Source organism: Stenella coeruleoalba (genome assembly GCF_951394435.1).
Source record: "Stenella coeruleoalba genome assembly, chromosome: 12".
Lineage (NCBI taxonomy): Eukaryota > Metazoa > Chordata > Mammalia > Artiodactyla > Delphinidae > Stenella > Stenella coeruleoalba.
The window spans coordinates 10436275-10449629 of NC_137158.1; the positions used below are offsets into that span (position 1 = coordinate 10436275).

General features: G+C 37.0%; 1 protein-coding gene across 45 annotated transcripts in view; it reads left to right on the forward strand.

Annotated features, from left to right (window-relative positions):
- LOC307195140 (regulating synaptic membrane exocytosis protein 1) overlaps positions 1-13355 on the forward strand; it is a gene marked incomplete at both ends in the record, with an annotated part of 217032 nt that overhangs the window by 42255 nt on the left and 161422 nt on the right. For all 45 annotated transcript variants that reach the window (XM_079938956.1, XM_079939000.1, XM_079938998.1 and 42 more), the window contains 3 exons: positions 9251-9318; positions 9903-10013; positions 11727-11826. In XM_079938956.1, the coding sequence (XP_079795082.1) occupies positions 9251-9318; positions 9903-10013; positions 11727-11826 (279 nt within the window). The remainder of the gene's footprint in view (positions 1-9250; positions 9319-9902; positions 10014-11726; positions 11827-13355) is intronic.

Below are 13355 nucleotides of genomic sequence, written 5' to 3' on the forward strand. Positions count from 1 at the left end.
TCCAGGGACAGGGTGTTCCAGAATATGTCCTCCCTGATCTGGGCTTGGGTACGTCAGTGCAGCTGGGTGACTGTGGAGTTCTTTGTTTAAACAGCCAGCGTCCTGGGCATCCTGGGTGGAAGCCGGTCCTTCTCAAGACGGCACCTGACCTGTGAGCAGTCAAGAAACCACCTTGAGTACTTTGAAGGCCGGTGAGGCATCCTGATGTTTCAAAGGAACAGGCTTTGGTATGAAGGTTTAATCTAAGAGGAATACATTTTGAAATTACTATATTGGAAATGTAATTCTGGACTCATCCATCCCAACCTTAAATATTCGGGGCCTCTGGGTGAGAATCCCTTTCCCGTGTCAGTGGTTTCAGCTCCTCTGAAGTGCGATGTCTCGCTAATGAGCTGTGCGTATCCTGTGCTCACGTGTTTGCGAGGATGCCTCTTCCCTCCGTGTGCTTTGTGCTTTGTTACCTGCATCGCTTGCTCCCGTCACCTGGAGTGGGGGCCCAGCTGAAAGGTGGTGACATTGGACAGCTTGACCGCTTTGGTGCTGCGCCAGAGATCTAGCCCAGTGACCTTGCAGTGTTTTGCTTCCTGTTTTCCCGTGGCTATAATTTTGAAGGTGTACTTACCAGTTTTCTCTAGAGTAACATGGAGGCATAAAATGTTCTCCTAATTGCTATGCCGAGTGATTTCCCACCACCAGTCAAGGAACTTCCAACTTAAAAAAACGTCCTGTAGTAGATCTATAAATTATTTGCTTGCATAGCCAAAACAAAGACAAACAAACAACAAAAGAAAAGAAAACAAGAAAGGAGAAAAAAAACCCAATATTTATGGTAACTTACTTGGCGGGAGGAAGCTCTGGTTTCAAAACATTTCTTTCTGTTACCAAAATGTTTGCTAGGGTGAATTTATTTTCTACTATTTTATAGCTTCACAATATATTTTTTACTTTTATTATTTTTTAAAATTTTTATTGGAGTATAGTTGCTTTACAGTGTTGTGTTAGTTTCTGCTGTACAGCAAAGTGAATCAGTTATACGTACACATATATATCCCCTCTTTTTTAGATTTCCTTCCCATTTAAGTCACCACAGATCATTGAGTAGAGTTAGTTCCCTGTGCTATACAGTAGGTTCTCATTAGTTATCTATTTTATACATAGTAGTGTGTATGTCCCAATCTGCTAGTTCATCCCACCCCTCCTTCCCGCCTTGGTATCCATAAGTTTGTTCTCTACATCTGTGTCTCTATTTCTGCTTTGCATATAGCTTCGCAATATATTTTTAAATGGTAACCAGTATCAGAAGAACTTCCGTTTTGTTCTGTATACCCTCAAAATTCATCTGTGTCATCATTTGAGTACTATTCTTGTTATTTATATCATTAAAACCAGGATAGTGTATTGATCTCCATTGATCTCCCTAATTTTCTATCTCTGGGATGTAAAGGCAGGCGGAAGTTGATTGGACCGTCAGGATTATTGCAGTGGATACTGTTTGGCTAGGGTTGCCTGGGCATGAGGTCTGGATAAAGACTCGCATTTTCCTTGATCAGAGATATTTGCATCCAGAGTTCTTTCTTGTAACGTCTATGCTGTGACCTCACCCAGCGCTACAGCTTCTGAAACCTTCGGGTAACACCCAGTCCCCAGACAATGAAAACAAATAAACCCCGGTTTTTTCCACAGGGTTTCTTGGCTGGTTGTTCCAAGACTTTGCACGTGACAGCTGGTCTGCCCGTGAATGGATTGCTCAGTGTCACAGAGGAAGCCTGGTCAGTTGGAAGGTGGCAGGGGCACCTCCCTCCTATAGGCAGCAACCTCCCCCCCGCCTTGGGAGAAGGGAAGCAGCATCCCTAAGATTGTGAATTTGGGGATCTGCTCCCAAGGGTGCTTCGCTACGCTTTCTATGTGTAGATTCTGGGGAAGAAATGGCTCAGTCGTGGGGCCTCAAACCATGTTTACGCATGAAATTTATTTTTCTCTAAACTATTCTCCATGCACATCCTTTTGCACTGTCGTCAGTGACCTCAGACCTTTCTTTAGGTATATTTGTATTGTTATGTAATATGGATAATAAATACAGTCTGCTGTAGATTTCCTGAGGGCCATAAGCATCCTTATTTTATTATTCTAGGGCACAAAGGGGTGTGTGCGTGCGTGTGTGTGTGTGTGTGTGTGTATGTGTGTGTATGTGTTTTCCGTTGTTGTTGCTCAGAACTTTCAGAAATTTGAATTTACTGACTTCTTTGGAAGCCTGTGGCATCAGGTCTATGTGGAGGTAAAGGACACAGACATCACTGCTGTGGGAGTATTTTTTTTTTTTTTTTTTTTGCGGTACACGGGCCTCTCACTGTTGTGGCCTCTCCCATCGCGGAGCACAGGCTCCGGACGCGCAGGCTCAGCGGCCATGGCTCATGGGCCCAGCCGCTCCGCGGCACGTGGGATCCTCCCAGACCGGGGCACGAACCCGTGTCCCCTGCATCGGCAGGTGGACTCTCAACCACTGCGCCACCAGGGAAGCCCAATGTGGGAGTATTTCTGAACCCTGAAACTTCACATAGTCTCAAAAATATAAATTTATGTGACCTTTAAAACTAGGAAAATCAAACTGTTTACGCTCTGAAATAGCTTTTTATTTCTCCATGTCTTTTAGGCCATTTAAAGTAAATCCAGAAAATTTTCTGTGCTTTCCCAAAGCCCCAGCATCCAGAGTCACCCTGTTACAGATTTAAATTGACAGGTTTTTTTCTTAAAACCGTCAATCTTGTTATGATGTAGATTATTTTGTTAGGAATATAAGCTTAAAAAAGGGAATATTAGAAGGTTAGGAATCTTATAACCTATAAGTTTAACCTACATTAAACCTATTTTAATATAAATATTAAAATATATTCCATAACTAACGTCTGTACAAAATAATTTTAAGATAATACAGGCTGGTTTCAAAAAAACATTTTCAGGGATATCTTTGAGTCATCAGAGAAAAACTATGAAGAGATAAAATAGCCTACTTGTTTCGTGATATGGAAGATTTCAGTCACAAATATGTTGCTTATACACCAAAAACGTTTTATTTTCTCACATGAAAATATGATCATATAAAGAAGAAATGACAAAATGCTTATTTTCAGATGAAGGGTACATTGCGCAACCTGGTCAGATTAATTACTTTAGATATTTGGGGTTAGGGTAATCTGTATACATCTCAGTGTATAGACAGCCTCACTAAAAAGTTAACCATTTGCTCAATCCCCCGGGTTCCCACTGGCTTTGTGGAAATTAACAGGAAGATTCCCGCCACTGTTTCTGTGTGTGATGGTTCCTTTTCTCACCCGGTAACAATCAGGGTTAAAGAAATACTCCTTTCTTCTGAGCCCTTGAGCCTCTGTTGTATACCAGGCTAATTATTAATTTTTATAAACAGAGTGACTTTAACATTCTTCTAAGCCCATTTCGAGTCATCCAGTGGAAAGATTACTGATACCACTTGTATTTTAGCTATGATGGCTATCTATCAGTCTGATCTCTAACAGTGTGATTTCTTATCCCTAATCTCGATTATGTAACTAGACAATGCAATCTATTCTGAAGTCCTTTACAGTTTACAGAACTGGCATATCTCATTTAAGCCTCATGGAACTTTTGTGCGGAAGTGGCATCATCCCTGTTTCATAGGAGAGGACGAGGATTATACAAATGAAGAGATGGTGTCACGATAAAGCCCCTGATATGGCAGGGTTAGGGTGAGACTCACAGTCTCTAGCTTCCAGTGCAGTGCTCTTTTTACACCACAGCTGGGTTTTATATGTTTTATAGAAACAACATAATTTTAAATATTAGGTTAGATGATACTGTTCAGAGAAATTAAACTATAGGGAGGTTCTCTGACTAGTCAAGGTTTCAAAAAAGTAAACTGTGGGGCAGAAAAAATATTATTACATGATGTTAGAATCGACAGAAACACGTATCAGTGTTATCATTGGAAATACTTTTCAGTGTATATTTTTACACTCCAATGGCCGCTGGCATTCCTGGGGTGCTTTACAGTTTATATAGCACTTCATGTGCATTATCTCATCCTACCCTTGAAAGAACACTGGGATGCTATAGAAGTTATTATCTCCAAAGTTGAGGGATTAATTGATACAATGGAGCTCAGAATTCAGCCAGAAGTGTTGATTCTGAGTTGCACAAAACTGCTTTGTAGAATTGTGTGGTGGTCGGGTTGACATTCCCAAAATTAGCTCTCAAATTCGCCAAACAATACATATAACCACCTCTACCAAATATGCTTACAAAATTCTCCTTTCCCAGATCATCTACCAGCCTTCTTGCCCGTGCCCTAAGATTATAAATCACAGAGACAGCATCACAGGTCCTCAAGCAAATATTTAATCTTTCTCTAGAGATAATTCAACTCTGGAGGTTCTATTCAATATAAATAATTTCTGAATGCAAACATCTTTGACACCTCATTAACTTAATAACTAAGAGTTGATGCATTTACTTGAACTGTCAAATTAATAAACCAAAGAGAGAGAGACGGTGGTATTATTGGTTCTATGATAGAAACAGAGCACATTGTGAACAAATGAGGATTTTGAAAGTGAAACTTGTAAGGTGCATTTGGAGAACAGCTACTTTTAACTAATCCCTAAAAGCTGGAGACAATGTAATTCTTCCAAGAAATGACAGTTGGTGTGTGTGTGACCTGGGCCAGCACCAGAAACTGGTGTTCCTTAGAATTATTTCAGTTCCTTAGAATTATTGAAAAGGTTTTTGCTTGAAGACCACTAGTTTGGAGATGCCACCAGCCCTGCCTCAGGCCTTGCGTTCAGGGGACACAAATCTGTGACTTAATTACACAGCGTTTGCCATCAAATTGTGGGGTGGACCTTGGATTCTGAATGAAATCACCAAAAAATATTTGAGGACCAAAGCTTTTCTATACTAGGAACTTAGACTGACAGGAATTCGATTGTGAAGGACAAGTTACTGATTTTGCATCCGTACCCATAGTATTTATTACTTCACAGATTGTGTGGTTAATGATTAAATTTAACACATACATGTTCCCATTTTATTTTAGTGCCTGGATACTAAGTCCTATTAAATAATAGTTGTTTCTTATCCCTGCCTGTTAAATAAAACGTGGCAAATTCAGGCTTTCTGGGGCTCTGCTGTATAGAAAATTATTGCTGACTGATTTCACAGTTAGCTCCATTATTGTATATAATTTCAGGGTAGGAGTGAATATACTTGCCCTTTGCAGGCATAGAACTCTCTAAAATGAACTTCTAAAATATGAGGAAACTATTCAAAATGGCATTTTCGTGATATGAATCAGAAGTTAAGATTTTATCTCAGTTCTTAGAGTTCACATTTTATTTCCTGTTTATGAAAATGTCCTTGTACAGTATTAAAATGGATTAAAGTGCATATTTTTATCATATTATAACCAAAGCAATATTTGTTAACCTGTGTGCTAATCATGGGACACAGTGTTAAAAATACCCAACTTTGTCTCAAATTAAAACCTCGTTCTTAGAACTGAGTTGGCTTTTGCATATGCACTGTGTATAGACATACAATAAACGTGTTTTTGCCCAGTATTTTAATTTGTCTAGTGTTGTGCTGTAATAGAGTACCCTAGGATTCATCTAATCTTATTGAGTCTCAACATATATCCTGCTGTAGATTATAAACAAAAATAAAAGAGTAAAAATTTAAAGAGGTGTATGAAAACTCTGGGAAGGACGGTTCTTCTGATTTTTGGTCCATGATTTTTACAGTTGTTTTGAATGGTGACAATCTGTTCTATGTAGGAAGAACAACTGATTTTTTGAGATGAGAAGTAGCAAAATTACGGATCTGTATTATAAATTGTTCAGTTACTGTGAATTGACCTTGGAATTGCTTTGAGTCCCATCTTTTATCATCATTATAATGACGTTAAAAATACATTATGTATGTTTTCTGGTGATGGAAAAGTGCAGATTTTCTAATGCTTCAAGGCTTTGGTGTCGATAACCTTTCCTTGACTACTCGCGCATTAGATGGGCATTCCGCTTGGTCAACGGTAGCTGCTATGTAAACTGTGAAATAGGTATTTAATGTGGGAAATTAGCTATGGTTCTCTCCTGACAGTTTTAATATACCCATGCAGACTCAACCATGCATCTGTATTATTTAGAAGGTATTTTTGTTCGTTGCCTCCGATTGGTCTTATTGGAATCCACTGTGCTTTGACATTAGCTATCACAAGGTACAAGAATTTAACTCATAGGGATGCATGTTTATGCATTGTTAACATACTCTTACCATAATGACCTGGGTTGAGGCAGAGGTAGTTCTCTTTACAGAAAGCTCATGTGTCCTTAGCTGACCTTTATTTGTGCAATGAAAGCTGTCTGCTTACTTATGAAGTGTAATTAACCTGCTTTTTCACAAGGAATAGGATAAAAGTCTGTTTTTCATGTTTTCACGAAAAAATAATGCTCAAATTATAACACTTCATTGGACTTGGATATTTATGAACTTGCCATTTCAGTTGACAGAAACGTCTATATCCTGGATTTAAATTAATGACAATAGTAAATTCATTCCTCTACAGTTGTATCGAGCACTAGAACCAAAATGCTTTTGCATCAATTCCATAAGCAAATACCATGCATTTATCATTTTGTAGCTATGCCACCTGGCAACCAATATCTTTAATCACCTATTAGGAAAGTAATCAAGGAAAATGATTTTTATTAATGAAATACTAGAGTCTGAATATTTTAGGGGTGAGTTTTGTTGAGTGTCACTTCTATTAATAATAGAGAAATGTGTCTTATAAAGACAAATTAGAGTACTTAAAACGTCAATAATATCTTTACAATTTAATAATACATGGAAAGAAGAAACACATATAGTTTAAAAGTACATATTTAGATTTTAGAATGTACTTTTTGTAAATCTTTAAGCAAAAATGTTATATTTTGATGGGTGATGATGAAATTAGTTCTAAGAAAGCTGTCAAAAACTGTTCAGAAAGCGAGGGAAGTGTAATTGTGTACTAAAATATATGCAACTCTTAGTGTATGCTGAAAGACTTAATGTCTCTTCTAGATTTACATTTATTAGTCATTTTTAGTAGATTTCCAAAAACTGAAAAACAGAATTTCTAGAGCTGCAAAATCGGTTCCATTCATACGAGCACTAATGTAAGAATTAGTTCTGACGGAACACCTGAATGGCCCGGCAAGCTGTATATATACCTATGTATCTCCCATCTTAAGCCAGTTTAATTAGACCCTCCATTCACCATCATTATCCTACACAGCTTACCACAGAAAACCACTGCCTGAAAGCAGTCTTTTCATAATCAACTGTGCTCAGTATCATTACCGAATTGTACTGGAAACATCACCTTTCAGCTCTTCGCATATAAGGAGCTCTTTTTGCCCAGCAGACATTCATCAGATACCAATATCTAGATTTGCTCAGGAAAAGGTGAGTGAAACAAGGTTGGACCCCCTACGAGGAGCTGGAAGATGAGCCAGATATGGACCCCAAGGAGTCCAGTTTCTAAGATCTAAGTCAGTTCCTTCAAGACACGATGAACTGGTTCCTTGAAGCCTTTAAAATAGGAAGGATTTTTGTCATTTCTTTAAACCTTAAAGACTTCTCAAAGCAGCTTCCACCTTAATGACGAATTTTTCTTCTTCAAGCCCCACAAATATCTCAGTGGGTCTATTAATTTGTCACAGTATTTCAGAATGAATCAACATTTAATGAGTCATCAGCCTTATTACTAGGTTTGTGAAATTTTAGGGGAGAAAGCCTTATGAATTGCAACAGTCTTTTGAACAATCTTGGTAGTTACTGAGTAGTAATTTTAATTGTATTATTATTATAAATAGTCTTTCTTTCAAGAGGAATGGTGCCATAATACGAAAGGCAAAGCAACTTTAAAAATAAGCACACGGAGTTTCACAAACAGTAAAAATAAAGGAGGAAAAACTTTTACAACTTTCCTTATATCCCATTAACTAAGGTGGTTCAGAAGAATATTAGAAATCTATAGTCGCCAAGCCGTGTATACCTTTTAAAGTATATGATTATGAGCAGGATATGAACTCCATGTGGAGTAAATTTTAACAGAATATAGTTTCATAGAACATACTGCTGTTATCTACATGCCATATTTGAAGAGCATTTTAGTATTTATTGTAGGATATGTATCATTCTGCTAAGAAATTGAAGTATATGGATTTTTTTGTGCCTGCAGATTTTAAACTTGTTTTTTTCATTTTCTATGATATTTCTTTTACGGTGCCTGAATTTGCCATGCCTGTCATCTACATTAAATTCTTTATTTATAACCTTCACAGACAGCATCCAAAACATATTTTCCTAACAGTGAGCTAGACATCTCACTGTTAGCAGGCATGCTTTACTCACTCTCCTAATGTTTTTCTCTTGGAAGAAAATTTTTCATTGATTGAATCTGATATTTAAAATGTAAAACGTCATTTATTCTCATATGGTTACCCACTCTGGCCTTTCTGCCTATGCAAATACAGCACTGCTGCTTTCCATTAATTTTTTTTTCTCTTTTTTTTTTCTCAAACTTTCTTTCACATTATATTTTGAAGCCAAAAAAATCAAACTAAAGATTCATAAGTTCATGTTTACAAAGTTAGGATTTTTTAAAGTCTTTTTTATGACTTAAGTAAAAGTGAATACTTTGTCATTTGTATGTACTCTTTTGCTGAACGTTATTCTGGACATTTAACTTTCAACACCATGTCCTAAAAAAATGTGTGCCCAGTTGTAGAGACCAGAGAATAAGTTTGAAAGATATGATGAAGTTCACAAGAGTTGAAGAGGAGGCGCTAAATTTTAATACTTAGTTCAGTGAATACAGTTCTAACCAATATCACTAATGACAGTCTGTGCCTTGGCATGGGTAGTCCTCTGAGGGGAGGGAGGTGGAATAACCTAGATCTGTCTGTACTTTTCATGTGTTTCTGGACCGAGAGTAAAAGATAACCCTCCCCTCGTATGACGTGCATCTGTGGCACACATTCATTCCGGGCGTCCCGGTCACAGGCTGTGCAGTGCAGGTGTGTATCATCCTGAGATGTACACACTCGCGATTACGATATTCATAACCCTTTACTTTACAGATTGAAGGAGTTGCGTGTAAAGTGTTCCTTCTCCACGTGAAAGCCGTTACACTTTTCCTTCTCTTCCTCCTATGCAGGTGACTTGGATTATTACTGGCTGGATCCCGCCACGTGGCATAGCCGGGAAACATCACCTATTAGCTCAGTAAGCATTCTGGGAGGGAGAGTTGGGAATTCAGGGACTGTGTGTGCTGTTCGTTATCCTTTGCTGATACATGATAGATAGTAATCTTATTCTGCTCCATTTTACATTTTATGAAAGTATTGATTTCATTTGACAGTACATTTTTGAAGAAAAAAACAGTATCACTGAATAATAACCAATTTTAAAGTAACTAACAGCAAGTGTTAAATAACGGCTGTAGGTAGATGAGATATTCTTTGGTTAATGATGTCAACATTAACAAGTCAAAATATAGAATCGATTTGACTTAGGTAAGCAGATATATTTTAAAATTACAATTCATTTCATTTCAGAACCATAGTTTAGAGATGTACTTAGTTACTGACTACTTTTAGAACAATTTAGTATAGTAAGTACCTATTGCAAATAAAATATAGCACTAAAAGAAAATTGTTATGAGTCAAGGATAGAGCCCACCAGAATAAAGAATTCCCTCAGAGTGTCCTTAAATGAGGAAATCACACCATGCTACAACCAACAATTATGTGTCTGTAGGAAAGAAAAGAGCTGGTTTATCTTTTGTAACTTTGTTCATGTTTTAATAGCATCCTGTAACGTGGCAGCCATCTAAAGAGGGGGACCGATTAATTGGACGCGTTATTCTTAACAAGAGAACAACCATGCCCAAAGAATCAGGTGCATTACTGGGTCTGAAAGTAAGTATGCTGGTTTATAATGTTCTTAAAGGCTGAATTACAGTGTGGACTACATTCAGCAAAGTTGCTGACAATGATTTTTAAGTATCTTCTCCTCTTCAAAATAAAGTTCTTCTAGTGAATATACCTTGTTAATATATTGATGTCTTATGGTATATTCAGTACTTTTATTGGGGTAATAGTTTAGAATCATTTGCTAAAATGGCATACAGATGTCTTAGGAAGCCGCAATAAAATACAGGAAAATGAAATAATTTTTCTCTGAATATAAAGTTCAAGGACAATTTTTACATTAAAATGGTTTTAATGGAAAGTAGTAAAGTTAAATAATGTGGACATTATAATTTTATTATATCCTGACAAACAACACCAAACATTATTAAAGAGATTGTTTCCTAAGTGCAATACAATTTATGGTAATACCAAAAGAGTAAAATGTATCTTTTACAAATATTACCTGACTTCTAACAGATATAATCTTTAAAAAACTAATAAATTACAAAGATGTAATTTCGGTAAGAAAAAACATATATATACATTTTGTTTTCTTATGTGTGTGCATGTGTACGAGTGTTGTCACATGGTTTCATTTGCTTCCGTAAACTTAAAGAAACATTTAAAGATGTTGCTTTGGGCTTCCTTGGTGGCGCAGTGGTTGAGGGTCCGCCTGCCAATGCAGGGGACACAGGTTCATGCCCCGGTCCAGCAGGACCCCACATGCCGCGGAGCGGCTGGGCCCGTGAGCCATGGCCGCTGAGCCTGCGCGTCCGGAGCCTGTGCTCCGCAACAGGAGAATCCACAACAGTGAGAGGCCCACGTACCAAAAAAAAAAAAAAAAAAAAGATGTTGCTTTAAAATTATTATTTACCAAGAGATTGTATTATAGTTGGATGCTAGTTTAACCTCTTCAAAACCATCAACTATTAATCCAACTAAAAATTTGTTATTCAGTTAATGTCACCTTATTAATTATTATCATTAGTTTCTCCTGCTATGAAATAATTCTGATCACTTCCACTATTGGGCGTGACCCTAAGAATATGGATCAACCTGAACTTTTGACATTATCCCTCCCATTTTTAATTATACACATTGAGCCCCTGCATTGGGAGAAATTAAACTTAGAAACTTTCCAATGTGTTTAATTTTAGTAATGGAGGAAAATCCAGGTGAGCGTGTTAATTATTCAGTGATAGAACTCAGACTTGGAGAGTTCGATTGGATCCTATATGTATTGATATTTCAGATGAGGAGGTCATTCGGGTGGTCAGGAGCTGAGATCAACTTAGGCTATTACTCTGGACCACGGTGAACTGCTTCCCCAAAGAGACCTGTTCTCGGTTTAAATCCCCAGTCTTTGTCTTAGACCTACATTCTACTAAAAACGTACAAAAGAGATCAACATCTCACGTCACATTGGGACATGATCTGAGTGTAGAAATTCAAGTGAATTTAGCGGGTAAAGAAAAAATAAATCCCAGTTAGTCAACTGTGTCAAACACCTGCTGTCTGATGGTGAGAGGGGGAGACCTCGTCTTTTGGGAGTGCGTTGTCCCTGGCGCAGGCTCCTCTGAGCACAAATGGATTGCACTTCATTTGTGTTCCTGCACCCCATCCTAAACACCTCACAAAAGCTGTAGGATTAATTCCTCAAACAAAGAAACGTATGTCTCAGTGTGAGTCTTGGGAACTTACAAATTTATAATTACCCAGGTTGTTGGAGGGAAAATGACTGACGTAGGACGCCTCGGTGCTTTCATCACCAAAGTAAAGAAGGGTAGCCTCGCAGATGTAGTTGGACACTTGAGAGCAGGTAAAGTTTCACTTTTAAACAGTTAAGTAATGTGTGCTCTGTGCATGGTGGTTTTCAACTTTGGGTAAGTTATGCATAAGTAAATAACTAATTTTAATGCATGCATACAGATTTGTTTCCTGATACAGATACCTAACTAACTGCAAAAATAGGTAACTATACCTCAATGGCAGTTTGGAGAAAATGAGTAGGAATCTTATTATTTACGTAAAAATACATAGACACAAAATGCTGAAGGATTACTAATTTTCGTAGATGGCTTCCTAATGTTGCTACAAAAATCCAAAACAGTTTAGCCTGTGCAAAAGATAACATCACTATTTAGTCCTTTATTTTATAAGCCATAGTAATTATTCAAGTTCTTCATAGTGGTCCCCAAACACTTATTCAGTACCAGTGATTTTAATAAAATGTAATCATAATCACATTCCTTACACAGATTATGTAATATATTATTTGTTAATTTAAATGTGACCTAGATTGTATTCACGCAGACGTGCTACTTCTTGGTATTTGGAAATTTACATTATGTTACTTTGTAACCTTAATATGACATCATAAAATCATTTAATATATTGAAACATACCATACTTAGTAGCAACATACTTTAAACTTTATTTTCAATAAACTGTTTTTTTTCATTTTAGTAAAAATCATATTAACATATTGTCTCCAGTTCGCTGTACTTCAGAGTTTAGTAGAAATCTTTTGGTGAGAGTGTCTCCTCACCCATTTGCCAGACAGTTACAGAGAAAACAGAGTAGGCTGACCTGTCGAAGTGAGGATTAATGACCTGTAGCACATGGAAAGAGAACGTTTCTAGACTGTGTTTTCAGTTTTTATAAGGTTATAATTATTGAGACCTTTATAAAAATGAGGTTATAATTAGGTTATAATTATTGAGGTTATAATTATTGAGACCTTTATAAAAATATTCTATGACTGTTAAGGACATTTTTGTTGTAGTTATCAGGATATCAGTTCAAAATCATTTAGATTTTTTTCTTCGATAGAGACATGCTCTCCAGGTATCGTACGTGGAGAAAAAACAAATGAGGGATGTTTCTCCATCTGCTATAGACACAGCTTTGAAGATGTGTACTGTACACTATTGTTTCTTATCGGGGACTATTTATGATTCCATAAGAAAACAACTCAATCAGGAGTGACTGTGTCAATAACCTGAGTCTTTGCTTGTTTAATGACTTGAAAAGAAGCCTCGAAAAGTATGAGTCCCTTGTTGCCTACTCAAGTGTAAAATACCTTTAGCTACAGAAATCTGAACTTGCAGATCAGATTATAAACATGATATCTTTTGGGGTTTTTCTTTGTGTTTTAATAGACAATTTCTTAAGGAAGTCAGTGAAGGGGGTTTTTCTATATTATATATCCCTCGTAGTGATTTTCACTTAACACCCTTATGTGCCTAGAGTCTGAGAAACTTTAAAATGTCAGAAGCTCCACTTAAATAACTATAAAACATATAAGTGTACTTTTCACTTGAAGCAATTGATGTAACTGAAAAACAT